General features: G+C 41.7%; 1 protein-coding gene across 2 annotated transcripts in view; it reads left to right on the top strand.

Moving 5' to 3' along the window:
* The window catches only part of LYN (LYN proto-oncogene, Src family tyrosine kinase), a 137,614-nt gene that overhangs the window by 63,029 nt on the left and 50,444 nt on the right, over window positions 1-24,141 (top strand). Inside the window, exons 2-8 of one of the 2 annotated variants that reach the window (XM_025394508.1) lie at window positions 2,318-2,454; window positions 6,848-6,893; window positions 8,025-8,130; window positions 10,847-10,945; window positions 11,069-11,172; window positions 12,351-12,500; window positions 14,231-14,383. In XM_025394508.1, coding sequence (XP_025250293.1) covers window positions 2,323-2,454; window positions 6,848-6,893; window positions 8,025-8,130; window positions 10,847-10,945; window positions 11,069-11,172; window positions 12,351-12,500; window positions 14,231-14,383 — 790 coding nt within the window. In that variant the 5' untranslated portion in view covers window positions 2,318-2,322. The remainder of the gene's footprint in view (window positions 1-2,317; window positions 2,455-6,847; window positions 6,894-8,024; window positions 8,131-10,846; window positions 10,946-11,068; window positions 11,173-12,350; window positions 12,501-14,230; window positions 14,384-24,141) is intronic. The other variant, XM_025394509.1, reaches the window with a different exon arrangement.

The following is a 24,141-nucleotide window of genomic DNA, read 5'->3' on the forward strand; positions in this document are numbered from 1 at the left end:
CCCTGTGCCCTGGTTGCAGCGCGGCTCGGTCAGGAGCTGGATGGAGCGGCCCGGTGCTCTGTGGTTTGGCCGCACCCATGCAGGGCGCCTGCCCGGGAGCTCACGGTGTGCACAGGGTCCTCGCGCTGCTATTAACCTATTTGCCCATTTATAAAGCATGATTTTAAGGGATGATGAGTTAAACACCGCTTTTTCGGGGAGGGTGGCGGGGCGTGGGAGGGATGAGACTGGTGAAAAAAGAACTCCCATACTTAACTTAGAGATCAACTCTAAACCCATGGCCGTTTCAGAAACTTTAGCCTATGAAAAAAATGTGCTGTTTTGAATCAAAAAAGTACTTGCTTCCCCTTTATTTTGGGAACTGCAGCTCGCTAGTTTCAGAAAGAGGTGTGGCTGCTCTTTAGAGGCTTCATACCTCAACTAATGAAATGATAAACAAGTCGAAGTTCCTGGACCAACTGGAAGCCTTCAGGACAACGCAGGCCTGGGCACGTGGCAGCGCTGTGGGAGAGAGAGGGCCGAGTTCCCAGAAGAACTCTTGAGGTTTCTTAGCACAATTCCTCCCCCACGAGGTATTGCCTAATCACACCACTTCTCCCCCTTCCCCAAACTCCTGTCATCTCTGCTTCCTCTAGACTTAACTCTAAGCCCTAGGCCGTGAGCACAGATTTGGCAGTGCTTCAGAATTACACATCACATGGGGAGCACCATGCTCCCACTGTGCCCCAAAAGAGTTTCCCGGACAGTGTCCAGAGAATCTATTCGGTGAGAACCACCTTCTAATGAAGTTCATGAGATTTTTCTTTTTTTTCTTTTTCTTTTTCTTTTTTTTTTTTTTTTTTTTTTTTGAGGCGGAATCTTGCTCTGTCGCCCAGGCTGGATTCCAGTGGTGTGATCTTGGCTCACTGCAACCTCCACTTCCCGGGTTCAAGCAGTTCTCCTGCCTCAGCCTCCTGAGTAGCTGGGACTACAGGCGCGCACCACCCCGCCCAGCTAATTTTTGTATTTTTAATAGAGACGGGGTTTCACCATGTTGGCCAGGATGGTCTCCATCTCTTGACTTTGTGATCCGCCCGCCTCGGCCTCACAAGGTGCTGGGATTACAGGCGTGAGCCACCGCGCCCGGCTGTTTTGCTTTTAGTGCATAGATTTGACCCCAAGGCTATACTGTAAGACAAGAACAGTGTCTGATTCAAATGTTCAAAATGGTGATTTTTGCCGTCCCCAGAGTGCGTGTGTAGTGCTCAGCCGTCCTGCGTTAATGGAATCACTGGATGACAGAGTTGGTGTTTAGATGTGCACCATGTGTTGTTCTGCACTGGTCAGGCACTAGCCCCCTTCTTGCCATGGTGGCGTTCCTCCACAGTCCTAGCATGGCTTGCAGAGGCCATCATTTTGCTTTTACCTTCACTAGTACTCCTGGTTTCCTGACTCAAGTAGCTTACTGGGTAGCCCTACTGGATTTGATCATCTGAATGTTTTCATAAGCATCTTCTCTCCCGTAACTGTGTTTCCTCATTTCATTTCCAGTCTTGAGGGAAGTCAGGCCATCTTCCTAGACCCCTAGCTATGTTTGGCTGGAACTGGGTTCTATAGGTTCTAGCTCTTCATCACCTGACCTTAAAGCCTCAAGGCCCCCCACCCCACTCCACCTTGCACACTGCAGATCGGGTGTGTCACTTGTCTTCAGAGTAAAAAATCAACCACTCAGCATCGCATCCAGCATGTGCCTCCCTCTCTGGCCCTGACCCCTGACCTTCCCTACCTGCTCATTGACTACAGTGTTTAGTGTTGTAGATAGAGCTCATTTTCTGGAGAGATCAGGTTGATCTAGCTCTCGGAAGGGGCCGTGTTATCTTGAGCTGATAGTGGTTGCATATGAAGTTTCTTCTTCCTGGAATCTCTTTGCTGACTTTGCAACCTGGCTGCCATCCCTCCCATTTCAACTCACAGAGCATTTCCTTTAGGAAGCTTTCCCTGACCACCTCCTTTTCCTCTTGCCTGAATTACATGTCCTTTCTTAGATCCTGTGGGTCCTCTGTCATCGAGTCTTTACACATCTTTGCCACAAGAATATGAACAGAGTTAGAGCTGAATTTGGTCTGGGTGATGGAAAATTAATGCTCAATAAATATTTGTTGAGTGAATTAATGGACAGGCAAACCTATTTGGGAATAGTATTCACATTTGAGTTTATTAATCTATATATGATAAAGAATAAAAGTATATTTTTTTCTACTCTTTAATGGAGAGATTTTGATGACTTGAAGCAGTTCTAGAATGGTAAAACAATGTTGTTGCTTTTATATTTCAACAGGAAATATGGGATGTATAAAATCAAAAGGGAAAGACAGCTTGAATGACGATGGAGTAGATTTGAAGACTCAACCAGTACGTAATACTGAAAGAACTATTTATGTGAGAGATCCAACGTCCAATAAACAGCAAAGGCCAGTAAGTAGATAGTCTCAGGGGAGAATTCCCACAGCAAGATCAAAGCATGGCTGCATAATTTAAACACCAATCTGTAATATGTGCATGCAAAAAAATCCCACTGATTACTTGGTCCTCAAATAATTTTTGATATGCTTTGTAACTTAGTCCTTTGAAGAACGTATAAACATTTTAGGGATAACTAGGCCACTCATTGTGCAATAAAGGGGCCTTTGGTCACATTCTTATGTGTGAAGAAAGCCATCTTTCATATTACTGGTGCAAAGACCCCACTATATATATATAGGTTTGTGTGACTCAAGATATGTAGTGAGAGGCTGGGCGTGGTGTCTCACGCTTGTAATCCCAGCACTTTGGGAGACTGAGGTGGGCGGATCACTAGGTTAGGAGTTTGAGACCATCCTGGCCAACACAGCGAAACCCTGTCTCTACTAAAAATACAAAAATTAGCTGTACATGGTGGCGGGCAACTGTAATCCCAGCTACGCGGGAGGCTGGGGCAGGAGAATCGCTTGAACATGGGAAGTGGAGGTTGTAGTGAGCCAAGATAATAGCACCACTGCACTCCAGCCTGGGTGACAGAACAAGACTCTGTCTCAAAAAAAAAAAAAAGATATGTAGTGAGATTAGCTCAGTGGTTTAGAAGCAAAAGGAAATGCGGGATGCAAGTCAGAAACTAAAATAGGAACTAATGTGTCTTTTGTTGTATCATACATTATCCTGTCTTGTCATTCCTTCAATTAATTCAAAATAGTACAGATCCTGAAGTTGTCATCTTTTATTTTAGTGAATTAAAATATTAAGGAAAAACACCTCTAATTCTGCCCCCTAACCTTAGAGAAATAGCTGGACTAGAAATATTTTATGAGTGATGTGCTATTTGGTGTATTTTGGAAATATTTGGCAAAGAAAGAAATAACATCGCATTTTATGGAAAGGAAGAACAGAATTTTGAACAACTATAACCTGAAATCTACTTCATTTCAAAGCTTATATCTTTTATATATGTATTCTCTCACTCTATACATATATATTGCCCATAGCCTGCTTTCTATGGAATTCTGCAGCATTTAAGCTGGAAACAGCTTATTCCAGATTAGCCCAAATGCCATTATTGAGAATTTCTGGGCCAGGCTCGGTGGTTCATGCCTGTACTTTGGGAGGTCACGAGGTCAGGAGTTTGAGACCAGCCTGGCCAACATGGTGAAACCTCGGCTCTACTAAAAGTACAAAAATTAGCTGGGCATGGTGGTGTGCACCTGTAGTCCCCACTACTCAGGGGACTGAGGTGGAAGAGTTGCTTGAACCTGGAAGGCAGAGGTTGCAGTGAGCTGAGATCACCACACTGCACTCCAGCCTGGGTGACAGAGTGAGACTCTGTCTTTAAAAAAAAAAGCATTTTTATAGTTTCTCTAGTCTGACATGTATTTAAATACTCAGGTGTTTTAGAAATATATTCCCATTATCAAGGCTTTCCGCCTGCCCTCCCCTCACTGTGTCCCCATTATCCTGAAGGTAGGAAATATCTTTTATATATCAAAGTCACATGTCATTGCTGAGACGAAGAAATCAACATCGGTCTTCTTAAGAAATGGAGATAGGCCAGGCACAGTGGCTTATGCTGTAATCCCAGCACTTTGGGAGGCCGAGGCGGGTGGATCACCTGAGGTCAGGAGTTCAAAACCAGCCTGACCAATATGGTGAAACCCCGTCTCTACTAAAAATACAAAAATTAGCTAGGCATGGTGGCACATACCTGTAATCCCAGCTACTCAGGAGGCTGAGGCAGGAGAATTGTTTGAACAAGGACTCGGGAGGCAGAGGTTGCAGTGAGCCAAGATTGCACCACTGCACTCCAGCCTGTGCTACAGAGCGAGAGTCTCCAAAAAAAAAAAAAAGGAAGTGGAGATAAAGAGTGGATGTATCATGCTATTAAGTTATCATACATTATGTTTCTGGATAAATTAGCATTGTAATTTTATGTATAGAAAATATATGTACTTATGTAACAAACCTGCACGTTATGCACATGTACCCTAGAACTTAAAGTATAATAATAAAAAAAAAAAAAGGAAAAGCAAAGTCATTACTGTGAAAAAAAAAGAAAAAAGAAAATATATATATACTTAAAGTGTATAAGAATAATACATTTAAATGTGTGATAAATATAAATATAAAATTAAAAAACTTATTACAGATTACAGGCAGTGAAAAAAGATTACATAAGTATATACAGATATCGAACCGTATAATATATAAATATGACTAATAGTGAAATAAGAGAAATTAGAGTCACAAATAGTTTTCTTATAGACATCAGAGTTCTCAAAAAAGGATCTGATTTTTCTCATACCATATGCCATAGATTTTATATGTTTTAAAACACAAGTTTTTTTCATTTTGCCTCTATTTATTTATTTATTTATTTAGAGGCAGAGATTTGCTCTTGTTGCCCAGGCTGGAGTACAATGGCACCATCTCAGCTCACTGCAGCCTCCTCCTGAGTTCAAGCGATTCTCCTGCCTCAGCCTCCCGAGTAGCTGGGAGTATAGGCATGCACCACCACACCTGGCTAATTTTTGTATTTTTAGTAGAGACAGGGTTTCACCATGTTGGCCAGGCTGGTCTAGAACTCCTGACTTCAGGTGATCTACCCACCTCGGCCTCTCAAAGTGTTGGGATTACAGGTGTGAGCTACCACGCCCAGCCTGTTTTTTGTTTTTACATGAACAAAGATGTCCTTTATTCAGAAAAGTAGAGGAGAATAGTGTACAAACCCATGCACCATTTTTTTCCTCTTGTTCAAAGTAAAGGGGATTAAAAATCAAGTTTGAAAGCAGAAGTAGTAACTGTGCTTGAAGTCTTTCAATTCCCTCCTGTATACCGTAAGTATTTCAGTTTTTCCCTTCTGTGGTCACAGATGCCCTCGCCTCATGAACCAGTTAGGTTGGCCTTATTCCATGGCCATAACCAACACTCTCAACCCTGGCCAGATATGCCAAACTGCATGCTATGGATTGATTAAAAAGGGAATCTGATGAGAAGGTGAGGTAGAGTTGATGCAAATTCAACAACATTCTAGAAAAAGCCATTTTAAGGAAAAATCTAGAGCAGTGGTATATGTGTTGCATATATGTGTTTTGGTCTTATAAAAAGCATATTAAAATGTTTGTAAGTTAAGGGCTTTTTGAGATTTGAAAAATCAGCTTGCTGCTTTTAAAATGATGTAATTAGTTTCTGGTTTTCTAGTTATTTCCTCTAAATCACATAAAAGAGATCATATATCCAAATTATGCAAATCTGAATGACTAAAAAATCAACATAAAACTTCCTGACATAAACATTTGAAGGATAGTATGCAGCCATGGGTTTTTCTCGTACCACAATGTAGTAATTTTCCCTGCCTCACTGAACTGGAGATTTTATGGGCTTTCATCAGAAATTTAAATTTCAGTACAAACTGTTTTGGTCCCATTCTATGAAGCCACTTTAATCAAAGAGAAACAGAAAAGTTACATGGCTTGTGGTATAGGCCTCTAACAGCATCTATCTTACAAGAGGCCCAGAGGCCTCACAGAGCCTCACGCGGCACTGTGAGAAAAAGGAATTTGATTTTAAAGGTAATTGAGGTGGACTTTTGTGCCACCAAATCCTTTCCAATAACTCACCTCCCCACTGAAATAACAGGGGATGCCATCTGTCCCTGCGATGGAGTCAGGGTCAGCCCAAGAAAGCCTGGATGGGATGGGACTTGCTCTCAGCCTCCAGGGACAGAGACCTGATCATGCAATTTTATACAGCTGGGGAAGCCTTGGATGGGCAGTCCCGGGCCGGGACGGCAACTCCACCAAGTCACCAGGGTCCCGCCACTTCCGTCTCCATCCTCCTGCCGCTGATTGTTTGGTTTCTATGTGAAGACTCCAGCCTTCACTTGTTTCTAGGGGGAGAGAAAGAGGCAAGGGAAAAGGGGAGCTGACAGCGAAGCCCTGTCCAACTGATCTGCGGACCAAAACTCCCTCCGCCCTCTGCCCAGGGCTAGAGAGTTTGGAAGCACACTCATTGAGCTGGGCAAACTGCCACCCCAGATAATATTAGGGTTCTGTCACCAAATAAGAGGAGGAGCTAGCATGAGGTGAGCACCTAGCAGCCCCTGCCCAGAACCTTGCTCCCTTCCTGCCACCCACAGCAAGTGGTAAAGGGCCCTGTCACTGGCTGAGCAGGGCAGGATGCACCTCGACAGGTTTTTCCCTCTGTGCTCCTGTTCTTTCTAACTTAATAAATGAGCCCATCCTAACAGCATCTGCTACTGTTACAAAAATCGTATATGCAACATGAATGTGAGTAAGAAAAGCTAACCAGTGTTTTTTTTTCTCTAACAAATATTCTCTCATAGGTTCCAGAATCTCAGCTTTTACCTGGACAGAGGTTTCAAGCTAAAGGTATGGTTTCCTAGCAACATAGTTAAAATTTTTTTTTCTTTACTATTAGAGCTTCTATAAAGTGATTGTCCTAAATGTTTTATTTTTTTATGGTGGGACGTATATAACATAAAAATTTACCCTCATAACTATTTTTAAGTATACACTTCTGCGGCATTTTGTACATTCACATTGTTGTACAACCAGTACCACCCTCCATCTCCAGAACGCATCTTCTCAAACTGAAACTGCATACCCATTAAACAATAAGTCCCCATTGCCTCCTCCCCCAGCCACTGGCAACCTCTGCTCTTTGTGTCTTTATGAATTTCACTACTCTAGGTACCTCCTAGAAGTGGAATCATACAGTAATTGACCTTTTGTGTTTGGATTATTTCACTTAGTGTGATATCCTCAAGGTTCATCCATGCTGTAGAAACTGTTAGAGTTTATTTCCTTCTAAGGGTGAATATTTCCTTGTAAGTATATGCCCTGGCCAGGCGCGGTGGCTCACACCTGTAATCCCAGCACTTTGGGAGTCCAAGGCAGGTGGATCACCTGTGGTCAGGAGTTTGAGACCAGCCTGGTCAACATGGTGAAACCCCATCTCTACTAAAAACACAAAAAATTAGCCGGGTGTGGTAGTGGGCACCTGTAATCCCAGCTACTGAGGAGGCTGAGGCAGGAGAATCACTTGAACCCAGGAGGTGGAGGTTGCAGTGAACTGAGATTGCACCATTGTACTCCAGCTTGGGTGACAAGACTGAGAGTCCGTCACAAAAAAAAAAAAAAAAAAAAAAAAAAGCCCCATGATGTTTATCCATTCCTCCATCAACGGACGTTTGCATTATTTCCACATTTTGGCTATTTGAAATAATCCTGCTATGAACATGGGTGTATCATTTCTTAAATATAGAGTTATATTATAGTTTTAGTTTTAAGTGATTTGCAATAATGAATACTGGACACAGTGTATACAGCAAGCTACTCTCTGTGAGCGTGCAGACCCTGAGCCCACTAGGCAGGAAGCACACGTCCTTCTTCCAGTCGCCCCTCTCTTAGTGCTTCCTCTCATCCTTTGCACCCCATGAGGTTTGTTAAAATGCTTCTGCTGATGGATTCCTACATATGTTCTCTTGTGTTCATTTTTAGATCCAGAGGAACAAGGAGACATTGTGGTAGCCTTGTACCCGTATGATGGCATCCACCCGGACGACTTGTCTTTCAAGAAAGGAGAGAAGATGAAAGTCCTGGAGGAGTAAGTGCTCTCAAGCATGCCACGGCTGCTCCTTTCCTCAGGCCACTGAGCCCTGCAGGCTGTCCCCTTGTCTTGCTTCTGGTGCTACAGCCATAGCCTAGCTCCCTTCCTGTAATGGGCATGAGGCCTCCTTGCTATCCACAGGGAGTGGGCAGTGGAAGGAATACAGCCAAAGGGATTTTCCTTTTAAGTCCGTCTGTGAGCGCTCTGCAGGGGGGTTCCCTTTGAAGACAGATGCTGGTTTTTCTTTAAAACAATTTTTTTTTAGATGGGATCTCTCTCTGTCATCCAGACTAGAATGCAGTGGCATGATCATAGCTCACTGCAGCCTTGAACTCCTAGGCTCAAGCAATCCTCTCACCTTAGCCTCCTGAGAAGCTAGGACTACAGGCGTGTGCCACCATGCCTGGCTAATTTTTAAAATTTTTGTAGAGATGGGATCTTGATATGTTGCCCCGGCTGGTCTTGAACTCCTGCTGTCAAGCAATTCTCCTGCCTTAGCCTCCCAAAGTGCTGGGATTACAGGTGGGAGCCACCACACCTAGCCTGGTTTCTTTCTTTATCCACTCTTGCCACCTTAAGAAATTTGGGTCTGTGTGGCCCATGCATGATATTTGAAATGGCACTTTTCTTTTGTTATATTACTCATGTTTAGACTGGGTTCATGGGCCCAGCCTAGTTTGAGTTCTAAGGGTGCTGAGCTACAGTAGCCGTGTTGGAAAATTCTCGACTCAGCAGCCACCATGCTTTTGTGAGGATGCCTGAGGGTCATCATCTCCTCGACCCCCTCTTGCTGACTCAGACATGTGGCAGTGTCAGACCATAGGCATGCAGGACAGTGCTCAGAATAAGAAACTCCAGTTGCTTTAATTCTAGCTTGTTTTTCTTACTAATCTTGCATTAAATGTCGTTATGACCTGCCAAATAGGGTTTGAGGGGGAGACCCCCTTATTAAGGACAAGGTGTTCCGTGGTTGACAGCAATGTTGCTTATGGGTTGAACATGAACTTAAGCCTGATCCTGGCCCTGCCACTTGATAGCTGTATGACCTTGACAAGACCGTTAAACTTTTGTACCTTGGTTTCTTTACTTATAAAATGGGAATGACAGTACCTAGATCATGGGGTTGATGTGAGCATGATGCATGTGTATAAACATAAGCAAAGAGGAGGCAGAGCTTAGTATTAGTTCTAGTTGTCTTCATGCCGTACAGACAAGGATCCTGTCTGTGTGTGGAATTTATAGAGGAGTGCAGTTAAGGCTCAAAGGGACCCATTCCTTCCCCCATTACCGGCTTACCTGCTTGCTTCTTCCAGTGCTGGTCCCTTCCTCCTCCCTGGCTCCATGCCTACCTTTCTGCTGAGGACTCAAGCATGGTGATGAGGCTCACTTGCTTGGAATTGTCTTATGGTTTTCTTTTTTTCATGGTGTCCATCTCTATGATAACTAGATGTTTGAACAAAGGAGTTTATAATGCATGAACTATGGACCAGTATTCCCTTGACTGTCATTTCTATAAGGCTTTGAAAGCATTTCTTAGCTATCCTGGGGCAAGTTACAAACCTTTTGCTTCTGTGAGATGGGAGCCATTTGTACCAACTCTTCTTTGTGCACCCCTGATCCCAGTGGCACGTGCTTTAGTTGTAAGTCTGTTTTTCTTTGCTTCTGTCTCTAAACATATTTTAATTCCATCACGAAGAGTGAATTTTCCCACTGGATTCTGGGGTTCCAGAGATGTTCTCCACCCACCTTCACCCTCCTAAACAAATATCTTGAGACAATTGCTATTATAGCTGTTGAGTCTTGGATATAAACACTTTTTTCCTTTTATTTTTAGTTGACATGGAATAATTATATGGGATACAGAGTGATATTTTGATACATGTATGCAGTGTGTACGGATCAAATCAGCATAATTAGCATATCCATCACCTTGAACATTTATTATTTCTTTGTGTTGTGAACATTCAAAACCCTCACTCCCGGCTTCTTTTCTTTCTCTCTCTCTCTTTTTGATAGCTTTATTGAGAATTCACAATACCACACAATTCACCCATTTAAAGTGTACAATTCAGTGATTTTTTTAGTGTAGTCACAGAATTGTACAACCATCACCACAATCCGTTGTAGAACATTTTAAATACCCCAAAAGGAAACCCTGGACTCCTTAGCTGTCACTTCTACTCTCCCATTCTCTCCAGCCCTAGGAAACTACAAATCTACTTTTTATCTGTGAAGACTGACCTATTCTGGATATTTCACACACATGGAATCATATAATATGTGGTCCTTTGTGGCTGCCTTCTTTTATTTAGCATAATGTTTTCAAAGTTCGTCCCTGTTGTAGCATCTCTCAGCACTCCGTTCCTTTCACTGCTGAGTAATATTCCACTGGATGGATATTCCAGATTTTGTCCATTCATCAGTTGATAGGCATTTTGGTTGTTTCTACTTTTTGCTTTTACAAATAATGATGCTTTGCACATTCATGTACAGGTTTTTGTGTGGATGTTATGGTGTCATCTTTCTTGGGTATAGGTCAAGGAGTGTAATTGCTGGGTCCTGTGGTAACTCCATGTTTTCTCTATTTTTAATTTTTTAATTGATACGTAATATCTGTACATAAATACATATTTATGGGATATCTGTGATATTTTGATACATGCATGGAATATGTAATCTTCTAGCTTCTTTTTGATGCGTATTTCTATTCTAGGCATGGAGAATGGTGGAAAGCAAAGTCCCTTTTAACAAAAAAAGAAGGCTTCATCCCCAGCAACTATGTGGCCAAACTCAACACCTTAGAAACAGAAGAGTGAGTCCTCATGTGTTGTCATCTTGGTGGCTTTGTTTGCCACATTGGATTTCTTGTTAATATTCTTCACCTTTTTCTTGCTCTGGAACATAATATGCATGAAATGTTGAAATGTCTTCACAGGTGGTTTTTCAAGGATATAACCAGGAAGGATGCAGAGAGGCAGCTTTTGGCACCAGGAAATAGTGCTGGTGCTTTCCTTATTAGAGAAAGTGAAACGTTAAAAGGTAGGAAATGGTTCAAGGCCTCTTTTAAAACACTATTTAGGAAATTATTTTTAGAAACTATTCTAGAATTACTCAAGGGGAAAAAAGGATATAGTATGCTCTGGTAGTAAAAGTTTTATAGTTTGATAAAAAATAACAAACTCCAATCGTTAGTTGTGCTACCAAAAGTAATATACTTGAGTGTGGTGGCTCACACCTGTAATCCTAACATTTTGGAAGGCCGAGGCAAGAGGATCACTTGAGTCCAGTCGTTGGAGACCAGCCTGGGCAACATAGCAAGACCCCATCTCTACAAGAAATAAAAAACTAGTCAGGCCTGGCAGTGCATGCCTATAGTCCCAGCTACTCTGGAGGCTGAGGTAGGAAGATCACCTGAACCCAAGGAAGGTAGGCTGCAGTGAGCTGTGATCATGCCACTGCACTCCTAGCTAGCCTGAGTGACAGAGTGAGGCACTGTCTCAAAAAAAAAGAAAAGAAAAAAGTACGGTAGAAAGCACACATGATTGTGGCCAGTTCTTAGCATGCTTTGTTTGCTGAGCCTTTTGCATTATTATTTAGAATAAATCCTGAAATTTTAAGACAAAGAAAATTAGGCTGGGCATGGTGGCTCAGGCCTGTAATCCCAATGCTTTGGGAGGCTGAGACATGAGAGTCACTTGAACCCAGCAGTTTGATACCAGCCTGGGCAACATAGCAAGAGCCTGTCTCTATAAGAAATTTAAAAATTAGCCAGGTGTGGTGGTGCATGATTGTAGTCTCAGCTACTGCAGAGGTTGGGGTAGAAAGATCATTTAAACCCAGGAGGTCAAGGCAGCAGTTAGCTATGATTGTGCCACTGTACTCCAGCCTGGGTGACAGAGCAAGAACCTGTGAAACAAAAAAAAAGAAAAAGAAAATCAAAATAACTTAAAAATTTTTTAATGTAGCTAAATAATAATTTTTAAAAATTATCATGAAGAAAGAAAATGGTATGTTGGCAAGCTACACAGCAAACAAAACGTGACTTCATTTGTCAAGTAGAATTTTTACAGGACTTTTAAAATTGTGCATTTTATACAACCTTCATATATATATATATATTGCATATTTTTAATCACAAAATGTGTACTGCAGTTGTTGTATAATGCAAATCTTATTTGTGAGTTATAAATATTTACTTATACCTTTCCCACCCATAGGAAGCTTCTCTCTGTCTGTCAGAGACTTTGACCCTGTGCATGGGGATGTTATTAAGCACTACAAAATTAGAAGTCTGGATAATGGGGGCTATTACATCTCTCCACGAATCACTTTTCCCTGTATTAGCGACATGATTAAACATTACCAAAGTAAGTAAAAACTGAACGTTCAACAAGACAAAATATATTTGTTATGATATATATAAGACGTCACACGCTATTTTTATATTAAAACTCTTTAGGCATCATATTTCTCTTAGATACAGTTGCAGGTCATATTCTATAAATGATTCTAAATTAATCTATAGTTAGGACAGGCACAGTGGCTCACGCCTGTAATCCAAGCACTTTGGGAGGCCAAGGCAGGTGGATCCCTTGAGGTCAGGAGTTCGAGACCAGCCTGGCCAACATGGTGATATCCCATCTCTACCAGAAAAAAAAAAAAATTAGCCAGGCATAGTGGTATGTGCCTGTAGTCTCAGCTACTCGGGAGGCTGAGGCAGGAGAATCACTTAAACACAGGAGGCAGAGATTGCAGTGAGCTGAAATCACCCCACTGCACTCCAGCCTGGGTGACAGAGCAAGACTCTGTTTCAAAAAACAAATAATAAAATAAAAGTAATTAATTCATCTATAGTTAAATACACAAAGTAAAATTTGATCCTTGTGATCCTCCCAGTCCTTCCCACCTAGTAGTACATGCTGTTTGACATTCAGTGTTACAAAATTACTAAGAGAAAAATATATGTTATCTTTGCATACATTTTTACAACACATCTGAATATCTGGGATAGGAATGCAGATTTGCAGATCTGTGTTTGCGTGTGTGTGTGTGTGTGTGTGTGTGTAAAAGTAATATATATTCTTGGTAAAGTCAAACAGAAATAACACTACCACTGAAATATTTAGAAGTGGCAGGTCAATGTCCCTGTCTCCAGTGCCACTTTGCAGCCCTGCAAAGCCTGGGCCTGAAACTCTGGGTCCCTTTGCTGTGTGACTGGAGTCAGTTGAGTGGTTGTTGCCCCGGCTCCTTTCTATGACCTGCTCGAAAGGAATGCATATTATAGGTTTGCTTGAGTCCCAAAACATGGAGAGAGCAACGTGCTTCCGATTTTGTAGATTCCTGCCTCCCTCTGCCCTCCCATTCCTGTGTGCATCCTGCACGTGCTGAGAGCTTGTGGTGCTCTGGCTCTGTTCTGGGGCCTAGGGTCCAGTGGTGACATGACCGACTCCCCACTATGGTACCCCGTGAAGCTTAATGTAGGCTCAGTAATCTGAAATCACATTTTATTAAGTGTGACAACCTGTCAGCCTGTGGTTGTCTGTTGGCTTTGTTATTTTTGTTCATGTATGTTAGCAGCGCTGATGAATACAATCAAGTATGTTTTCAATGGTTTTTCTTATACAGATTTCAGGCTGGTGGCTCACGCCTATAATCCCAGCACTTTGGGAGGCCGAGGCGGATGGATCACTTGAGGTCAGGAGTTCGTGACCAGCCTGGCCAACGTAGTGAAACTCTGTCTCTACTAAAAAATATAAAAATTAGCTGGGCATAGTGGCAGGCTCCTGTAATCCCAGCTACTTGGGAGGCTGAGGCAGAAGAATTGCTTGAAACCGGGAGGCGGAGGTTGCAGTGAGCTGAGATCGCCCATTGCACTCCGGCCTTGGCAACAAGAGTGAAACTTCATCTCAAAAAAAAGAAAAATAAACAAAAAACCCCACAAATTTAAAAAGTCACAATTATGTGAAGGGTGCATTTTAGTTCACAGACTGTGGCAGGTTGGACACTATAAGGCTCCTAGTTGAAACTCTTCTTTATAGACACAGGTGAAGTCCAAAGTATAGCATTTCTTAACCTTAATTTTTCCCTTTCAAATTAGAGCAGCCAGATGGCTTGTGCAGAAGATTGGAGAAGGCTTGTATTAGTCCCAAGCCACAGAAGCCATGGGATAAAGATGCCTGGGAGATCCCCCGGGAGTCCATCAAGTTGGTGAAAAGGCTCGGCGCTGGGCAGTTTGGGGAAGTCTGGATGGGTAAGTGCGTGGCTCGGGGGACTATGTCCTTCTAGAGATCGTGATAGAAGAAGTAAAGGCTCAAGCCAATTTCAATCAGCTTCTGAGCCAGACACTAAATTATGTCAGAGGCATCGTTTATTTTGTTTTCCTGTGTCCGTCGGGGTTGAGAACTGGCCTGCAAAATCTATTTACTTCAGCTCTTGCTCTTTCTTGCGACTTAGTAATTCTTTTAATGTTTGTAAGGAGGGGAGTAATGGGTATTTATCTTGAGCATCTGCCCATTTCTTCATGATTCCCTCATCGCCAGATTCTCTGGATGCACAGTTCAAGCGCAAGAAATTTGCTTCCATCTCTGGGAAAGGTTATCTTAGGGCTGGAACCCATTGGCTTAATAGAAAGCCTCAATGTATTATAATTTGAGGGTCACCAAGAAAGTTTCTGAGGTTCTCAAAGTCACATCCTGAATAAATCGTTTCTTACCATTAAGTATTGCCTTCTCAGGCTGGCAAGAAGTGCAGCAAGATTATAGCAGTGGCTTTTTCCAGGGGATTCTTTTCATCTACCTACTTTTAAAAAAGTTTTATAGTGGGCTGAGAACAGCGGCTCATGCCTGTAATCCCAGCACTTTGGGAGGCCGAGGCAGGAAGATTGCTTGATCCTAGGAGGCCGAGAACAGCCTGAGCAACATAGGGAGACCCCAACTCTACAAATAAAGAAATTAGCCAGTTGCCATGGTGTGTGCCTGTAGTTCCAGCTACTTGGGAGGCTGAGGTGGGAGGATCACTTGAGCCAAGGAGGTCGAGGCTGTAGTGGACTGAGATGGCACTCCTGTACTCCAGCCTGGGTGACACAGTGAGACCCTGCCTCTAAATAAATAAATAAATAAATAAATAAATAAATAAATAAATAAATGTTTTCATAGTGAATGCGAATATCTTTAGTGATAAGAGGTTTTTAGAACAAAAATGCTAAAGCATAACATTCTTTTAATGGTTCTAATGGAATGTGTGGTTATTTCTGGAAAGGGTAACATGTTAGGTCACACACATCTGACTGGGTCACTTTTTCTGTGTCAGCTTTGTGGAGTGAAAGCAACTGTGATTTCTAAATGAAAGGGGCAGATGGCTTTTAAACACTCTCCAGCCCCGGCAGAGCAGAAGCTGCAGCCACGTGGGCATGTCACCTCTGCATCCAGGTTTTCCCTCTGCAGTCTTGGCCCCTGGGATCACAGCCTTGCTCACTTTCTCCTGTTGGCCCCTCTTGAGCCGAAGTGTCTTTTAAACACAGCACATACTGAGCCAGCCTATCATTAATTCTTACTGCACTGTAAGTCTTTCTGCACATATTTGCAGAATTCAGGTAAACTGTAATTACATGATTTCACATTCTCCGTTTGGATTGGCACGTGTCAGAACTGGTTGGCAGTACAAATCAGGTCCTCCGTTTCTGTTCCACTCAGCAGATTCATGGGTGTGAGTGCTCACCCTGAATGTTGTCTCTTCCCAGGCACACTCTATTGTCTAAGTTGGAACATCTTCCTCCTCATTTCTCTATGTGCTCTTTTTTTAATTAACATGAAATTCACATGACGTAATTAATCATTTAAAACGAACAATTCAGTGACATTTAGTACATTCACAATATTGTGCAGCCACCACCTCCATCTACTTTCAAAATGTTTTCATCATCCCAAAAGGAAACAATGTACCCAATAAACAATCACTCTTCATTTCTCCCAACACTCAGCCCCTGGCAGCCACCATTGTTTCTGTCTCTATGAATTTAACCACTCTAGGTACCTCGTATAAGCGGAATCATTTATTTGTCCTTTTGTGTCTGGCGTATGTCACCTAGCATAATGTTTTCAAGGTCATCCATGTTGTAGAACGTATTAGAATTTTCTTGTTTTATGGCTGAGTAATATTCCATTGCATGACTATACCAGAGTTTGTTTATCTACTTATCCATTAGTGGACCTTTCAGTTGTTTTTACCTTTTGACTGTTATGAATAATGCTATATGAACGTTCACATACAAATTATTGTGTGGACACATTTTCATTTCTCTAGTGTATAAACCTAGGAGTTCAATTGCTGGGGCGTGTGGTAAGCCTCTGTTGAACTTTTTGAAGAACCACAAAACTGTTATCTGCTCATTAAAAAAATGACTTGGCTTCTTTTTTCCTCCGATGATGTTTATTTATTTTTTTTTTTCCAAATCTACAGAATGGAGCAGGAATAGTATAATGAATATTGTATACCCTTCACGTAGATTCACCAGTTGTTAATATTGTCCTAATTTTCTTATTCTTTTTTATTTACGTACACATACATAGATGTTATTATTGTCGTTGACCACCTGAGACTAAGTGCAGATGTGACTTGCTGAGTTTTGTGAAGAGTGTCTAAGCACCTAAGCAGTGCTGTGTTCTCAGTGCACCTGTCAGGAGGCATAGTATTAGCTGGTCCTATTCTTAATGATGTTCTATTTGATTTTGTCTACAGTGATCCACCATCACTTTTATTTAAAGTGATCCAAAAGTTTAAATGGACCATTTAAATTTAGTTTCTCCATGGCAACTTTTTACTCCCTTTTGTAATAAATAAATGCTCTGTGGGAAGTTTCTTTAAGATTGTGTAAAAAGAACTTTCTCCAAGTGGTTTCAGCAGGATCTGCGAATTCTCTTCCCTCTTAGAAGCCGCCACTTCTCTATAAAGCTTCAGTCCTTTCTGTCCTCCTCCCTCGCTCTTTGAACATGTCTGTTCCAACCCCACTGGCTCACATCAAGAACAAGGGACTTCTGCCTTCTCTTCCTCGCTTCCCCGTCTGTTCACTGAGAGTATTGGCAGGAAAACCAGGATCACAATCGCAGTTAATTGTGCTCTTAGTCCATCTGAGTACTTACTGTGACTTTGCGTGGGGAGAAGGAGGAGAAGACAGGAGGAAGGGACAAAAGAGTGCACAGGCTCTACGTGCCCTGCTCTAAGTGTATTTGCATTGACATTCTCACATACTCATTGCTGTAGCACTGCGAATGAGACAGGCGTTTCTGTGATCATTGAGATCACAGAATCAGATAAGCAACTTACTCAAGGTCATGCAAGGCAGTGAGAGAGGCAGGCTGCTCTGGCATCTGGGAACCCTGGACTCAATTATTTGCTATACTGTTTCTAACTTAATTTGACTTCCCTAGCCTCAGTTTCCACATCAGTGAAATGGACAAACTCCTATCTTATCAGTTGTTCAAAGGAAGAATGAGATTATGCACCTAGGATGTTTCCCAGAGTCTGACTCCATGTGCCCTATTTTTATTATCATCACTTTTTTGTATTTGATTCTAGTTATTGGAAGCTATATTTTGATGCCTTTTCCCCAATTTTAATCATAAAATAGAACTATAAATAATCCAATTAGACTTTCCTATGGATATTTGCTGGCAAAGTAATTAACATGTCTGTCATGAAAAGAAATGTAGAGGGAGGTTAACCAGGATGTACTGGTTCACCCTAAATCAGTAGCCCTGCATATAAAGTGATAGCTTGGAATTTTGTTCCAACCTCTCCTATTCAGCTGCAAAGCCAGGATAAAGCATCAAATTGCATGCTGTTTGCACCTGAGAGATAAGTACAGTGAACCAAGTACATTCAAATCCAACTGCTTGAGTGAATTATTTCTCAATAACACTGTTTTTAAAGATGCAGTTGTTGGCAAGGCACAGTGACTCATGTAATCCTGGCACTTCGGGAAGCCGAGGCAGGTAGATCGCCTGAGCTCAGAAGTTCGAGACCAGCCTGAACAACATGGTGAAACCTTGACTCTACCAGAAATACAAAGAAAATTAGTTGAGCGTGATGGTGTTGCACCTGTGTTTCCATCTACTCAGGAGGCTGAGGTGGGAGGATCGCTTGAGCCTGGGAGGTGGAGGTTGCAGTGAGCTGAGATTGCACCACTGCACTCCAAGCTGGGTGACAGAGTGAAACCCCATTTCAAAAAATAAATAAATAAATATGCAGTGGCTGCCAGCCTGGATGCCTGGCATCAAAAGTGCTGCTGTCAGCTGTGGTGTCAGTGCATCTGCCAGGGGGTGCCTGGTGAGGCTGGGGGCAAGAAGTCAGGATCTAGGCAGCCTGGGGCGCACACCTCAGCAGACCTGCTTACATCCCCTGTTCTGTCGTAAGGTGCAAGTCTGCACTAAAATTGTGCACCTGGAGCTTAAGAACATTGGTCCTTTCTGGGATTGGGAAAACCTCCTTTCTTCTAATTCCAGATACGTCAAATCCCCCTATTTCTCTTCCTTTCCTGCACACAACCTTGATTTTAGATAACTTTTGCTTATCATATATCCAGGTGGTGCCTGGGAGAAACAAGTTTAGAAGAGAGGAGAATGGGGTGTTGGAAAGTATGTGATTGTTCTATGCAAATTGTTACTTTTTAGACTGTCTGAAACAGGGTAAAAATCTTGAGAAAATACATCACTTGAATAGATTTGCTCATTCTGTTTTTAAAAATTGTGGTAAAATACACATGACATAAAATTTGCTTTTTAGCGATGTTTAGGTGTACAGTTCAGTAGGTTAAATACATCTACATTGTTATGCGAACAATCTCCATACTCTCTTTTCATCTGATAAAACTGAAAGACTGTACTCTTTAACACCAACTTCCTGATCCCTTCTCCCTCCAGCTTCTGGCAACCACAATGCTAGTTTCTGTCTCTATGAATTTGACTACCTTAGGTACCTCAAATAATTAGAATCATACAGTGAAAAGACTCTGCATGTGTCAGAATTTCTTTGCTTTTTAAGGCTGAATGATATTCCTTTATATGCATATGTAACATTTTGTTTATTCATCTGTTGATGGACAATTAGGTTGTTTCTACGTTTTGGCTATTGTGAATATGCCACTGTGAACATGGGTGCACAGATACCTCTCTGAGACCTTATTTTCCATTCCTTTGAGTATAAATCCAGTAGTGGAATTGCTGGATCCTGTAATTCTATCTTTAAAATTTTGAGGCACTGCCATATTGTTTTCTATATTAGCTACACCATTTTACATTCCCACTGACAGTGTATAAGTGTTCCGTTTCTCCACAGCCTCACCAACAGTTGTTATTTTCTGTTTTGGGGATTCTTTTTGTTGGCTGGTTGGCTTTTTTGATAGTTGTCATTTTAATAGATGTGAGATGGTATCTTACTGTGGTTTTGATTTGTGTTTTCCTGATAATTAGTGACCAAGCATCTTTTCATGTCCTTCCTGGTCATTTCTACATCTTCTTTGGAGAAACTTATGTTCAAGTCCTTTCCTCACTTTTTAAATTGTGTTTTTTACTTGATTTACTAATAATGTTTTAAATGACAGAGGCAGTAGAGCCTCATCTAAAGTGGGGTTTAATGGAACCTGTCTCAAAAGGATTGCATAACAATTGAAAGAAATTGTGCAGGTAAGTTCAACTGACAGCATTCAAAGTGCTGTTATTAAATAATATCTTTAGAAAGAAAATGTGTCATATTAGTGCAAAGGCTATATAGTAGAGGAAAGAAATTGCCCAGGGTTTCCCCACTAAATAGAAGTTTTTTGTATTTTTGCTTTTTAATTTTTTTAATTTTGAGATAACTGTGGATTTATATGTCATTGTAAGAAATAATACAAAAAGGATAACATATGTCCACACAGAAACTTGTACATGAGTGTTCATAGTAGCATTATTTGTAATAGCCAAAAAGTACAAACAACCCAAATGTCCATCAGATGATGAATGGGTCAATAAAATGTGGTATATTCATACAATGGAGTATTTGGCAATAAAAAAAAAAATGACCTGGTATGCTTCAACATGGATGCCATGTTGTTTTATGGATGACGTATAACAACACTATGTTAAGTGAAAGAAATAAGTCCAAAGGAGCACATATTATACCGTTCCATTTATATGCAATGTCCAGAATAGGCAAATCTAGAGTTAGAAAGTAGATGACTGGTTGCCTAGGGCTGGGGGGCTGGGAGTATGGTAGGAGTGACTGCTAATGAGCATGGGATTTCTTTTTGGAGTCATGACAACATTCTAAAGCTGATTGTGGTGATGATTGTACAATTCTGAATATGCAAATAACTGATGAACTATATACTTTAAATGGGTAAATGGCATGGTATATTAATTATATTTCAATAAAGCGGGCAAATATATAAAAGAAATGATACAGAGAGATCCCATATACCATTTACCCAGTTTCCCCCAGTAGTAACATCTTGTAAAACTATAGTACAACATCACTACCAGGATATTGGCATTGATCAGTGTTCATTTTTTACTTGTGCTTTTCTTCCGGTCTTATTTATTTATTTATTTATTTTTTTGAGACAGAGTCTTGTTCCATCGCCCAGGCTGGAGTGCAGTGGCGCGATCTCGGCTCACTACAAGCCCCGCCCCCCGGGTTCAATGCCATTCTGCTGCCTCAGCCTCCCGAGTAGCTGGGACTACACTCACCTGCCACCGCGCCCGGCTAATTTTTCGTATTTTTAGTAGAGACAGGGTTTCACCGTGGTCTCTATCTCCTGACCTCGTGATCCACCCGCCTGGGCCTCCCAAAGTGCTGGGATTACAGGCGTGAGCCACTGCGCCTGGCCTTCTTCCAGTCTTATGTTGAATGGAGGAAGGAAGGAAAAGAAGGGAAGGCGAAGAAAAGAAAATAGAAGAGAAAAAAATAGAAAATTTTGACTTGGGATCTTTTGCTTATAGGGACTGAGTTTGCCTGTCAGTCAGGGAGCTCCTTCTTCACTCCGGAAATAATTTAAATACGTTGAATACCCATAGCAGAGGAATATTGGGAATACAACCAAAAGAGTTGTGATTGGTGATTTTATATTACAAACTGGCTGAAGGATACCCCCTCTCCCAATTTTGAGCTGCCAGAATTTAGTTTTCTCTTATCCTTTTTAGTTTCTCAAAGGATAAGCAGGCCAGCTTTTCTCATTGATAGAAAAATAACAATTAAAATTCTATCACTATTAACCAAGTAAGTTAATATTTTTATTAAACATAAGGAATTGTTCACGGACAACCCGTTTCATTTTATGGTCTGCATTTTTTTGGCCTGAAATGCAGTGAACAAATACTAGGAAGTGACCTGTTCTTTGGGGGAAGGGGCTGGGTGGGGATAAAAGAAAGAGGTGTCTCTGCTTCAAGCTGTTTCCTCTTGTTTGTGTGATCCTTGTGACATCTGACTTGGGTGACATGCTTCCTCTGCGGATTGTCCTATTCCCAGGGAATCAGCTGGGCAGCTAGGCTAAGGACGATGTTTCCTCTGACTGCTTGGTCTATGAAGAGACCCTGAGGAAGGAAGGAAACTTATTTTAAATTGAATTTTGCTCGATAAATTCTCATTTGAACCAACTGCCTTGAGATTAATCACCAACCCACTTCCAAAATCAACTGCATGCATTTTTTAAAAGCCACTCTCCCTTTTGCGGTACGTGGGCACTTTTTAGCCAGCCAGTCACAGCCGGTACTAGAGCGCTCTCAAGATGCCACATCAGATTTCTTTAACTGTGGCAAAGTGGCACTCCACAAGACACTTTTTACTAGCTCAAAAAGATTTTTTTAACGTAATTTTTCATCCATATTGACAACCCAAATCTCCATGACTAGGTTAATTTGAACCTTCAAACTACCAGAGAGTATCTTGGAAAACTGTGATTTGATCCTTAGCACTGAATAAAAATCATGCCTTTAACAGAGGGATGAAAACCACCCTATTGTTTCAATGTCACGGCCCTAAGAGATCATCTGGGAGCTGCTGCCATTCTTGGACCATGTTTGACACAGCTGCTTTATCTACCACTCACCTCAAACTCCTTATCAGTATTTAAAATATCTGCAGCTGCAATATTTCCTGATAACTTTCCCCCCGACCTTGGAAAGCGTTTTTTTTTTTTCCGTCATCCTTTACTCATACTTTTCTATTGTATAAGAGTCTCCATGAGCTCCATTGTTTTTATGATGGCAAGAGGGAAATGGTTTAGTTTCTTTAACTTTTATTGCTATGTAATGTAACAAGCAAGCAGAAAATGCAAACACAAATATCTAATTTCACAAATAATTACAAAGCAAAAACTGGTGTGCGGACCTCTGAAAGGAAACTTGCTAGCCCCAGAAGCCCCCACCCTCCACCCATGCCCTCCCACCCACACCCTACCTGTCCCCCAGACACAACAGCTATTCCAACCTTCCTGATGGTTTCCTGACTTTTCTTAATTTTACCACTTTTGTATATGGGGATGTATGTATCCCCCAAAAACATAGCTCAGTTTTGCCTGTTTTTGTACTTTATATGAATGCATTTTACCAAATATGCTCTTTTATGTCTTGCCTCTTTTACTCAACGGGTTGGTGAGATGCATCCATGCTTTTGGGTGTGGCTACAGTTCATTCATCTTCATTCCATATGGTGTTGGTGAGATGCATCCATGCTTTTTTGTGTGGCTACAGTTCATTCATCTTCATTCCATATCATGTTTGTGAGATGCATCCGTGCTTTTGAGTGTGGCTACAGTTCATTCATCTTCATCCCATGTCGTGTTGGTGAGATGTATCCATGCTTTTGGGTGTGGTTACAGTTCATTCATCTTCATGCCATATGATGTTGGTGAAGTGCATCTGTGCTTTTGGGTGTGGCTACAATTCATTCATGTTCAGTCCCTATGGTCGGTGAGATGCATCCGTGCTTTTGGGTGTGGCTATAGTTCATTCATCTTCATCCCATGTCATGTTGGTGAGATGTATCCATGCTTTTGGGTGTGGCTACAGTTCATTCATCTTCATGCCATATGGTGTTGGTGAGGTACATCAGTGCTTTTGGGTGTGTCTACAATTCATTCATCTTCAGTTCCTATGGTCGGTGAGATGCATCCGTGCTTTTGGGTGTGGCTATAGTTCATTCATCTTCATCCCATGTTGTGTTTGTGAGATGCATCTGTGGCTATGGTTCATTCATCTTCATTCCATATGGTGTTGGTGAGATGCATCCATGCTTTTGGGTGTGGCTATGGTTTATTCATCTTTATGCTATATTGTGTTGTGCTGCATGTGTTTTCAAGATATGTGATCGTTTATCCATTTATTTCACCATTTACTGATGAAATTGGAGTTCGTGTTAGTCCATTTTGCTGTGCTAAAGGAATACCTGAGACTGGGTAACTTATAAAGAAAAAGTTTATTTGGCTCACAGTTCTGCAGATTGTACAAGAAACATGGCACCTGTCTCTGCTTCTGGTGAAGCCTCGGGAAGCTTCCATTCAAAAAGGAAGGCAAAACGGGGCGAGCATGTCACACAGTGAGAGCAAGAGAGTGACCAAAAGAGGTGCCATGCTTTTAGACAACCAGCTCTCTTGTGAACTAATAGAGCGAGAACTCACTCTTTACCACGGGGATGGCCCCAAGCCATTCATGAGGGATTCATTCCCATGACCCAAATACCTCCCTCCAGGCCCCACCTCCAACACTGGGGAACAAATTTCACCATGAGATTTGGAGAGGACAAACATCCAGACTATATCAGAGTTGTTCCCAGTTTGGGCTGCTATGAACAATGTGCTGCATATTTTTGTGCTGGTCCAAGCATGCGTGAGTTTCTCTAGGGTGAGTGGGAGTGGATTTGCTGGATCATAAGGTGTATGAATCTTCAGCTCTTCTAAGTTATTGCCAACTTATTTTTCAAAGTGCCGGTCCCAGCTTAGATTCTCACCAGCAATATGCCAGTCCCCATGTCCCCTTT

This window comes from Theropithecus gelada, chromosome 8, assembly GCF_003255815.1.
Source record: "Theropithecus gelada isolate Dixy chromosome 8, Tgel_1.0, whole genome shotgun sequence".
NCBI classification, from domain to species: domain Eukaryota; kingdom Metazoa; phylum Chordata; class Mammalia; order Primates; family Cercopithecidae; genus Theropithecus; species Theropithecus gelada.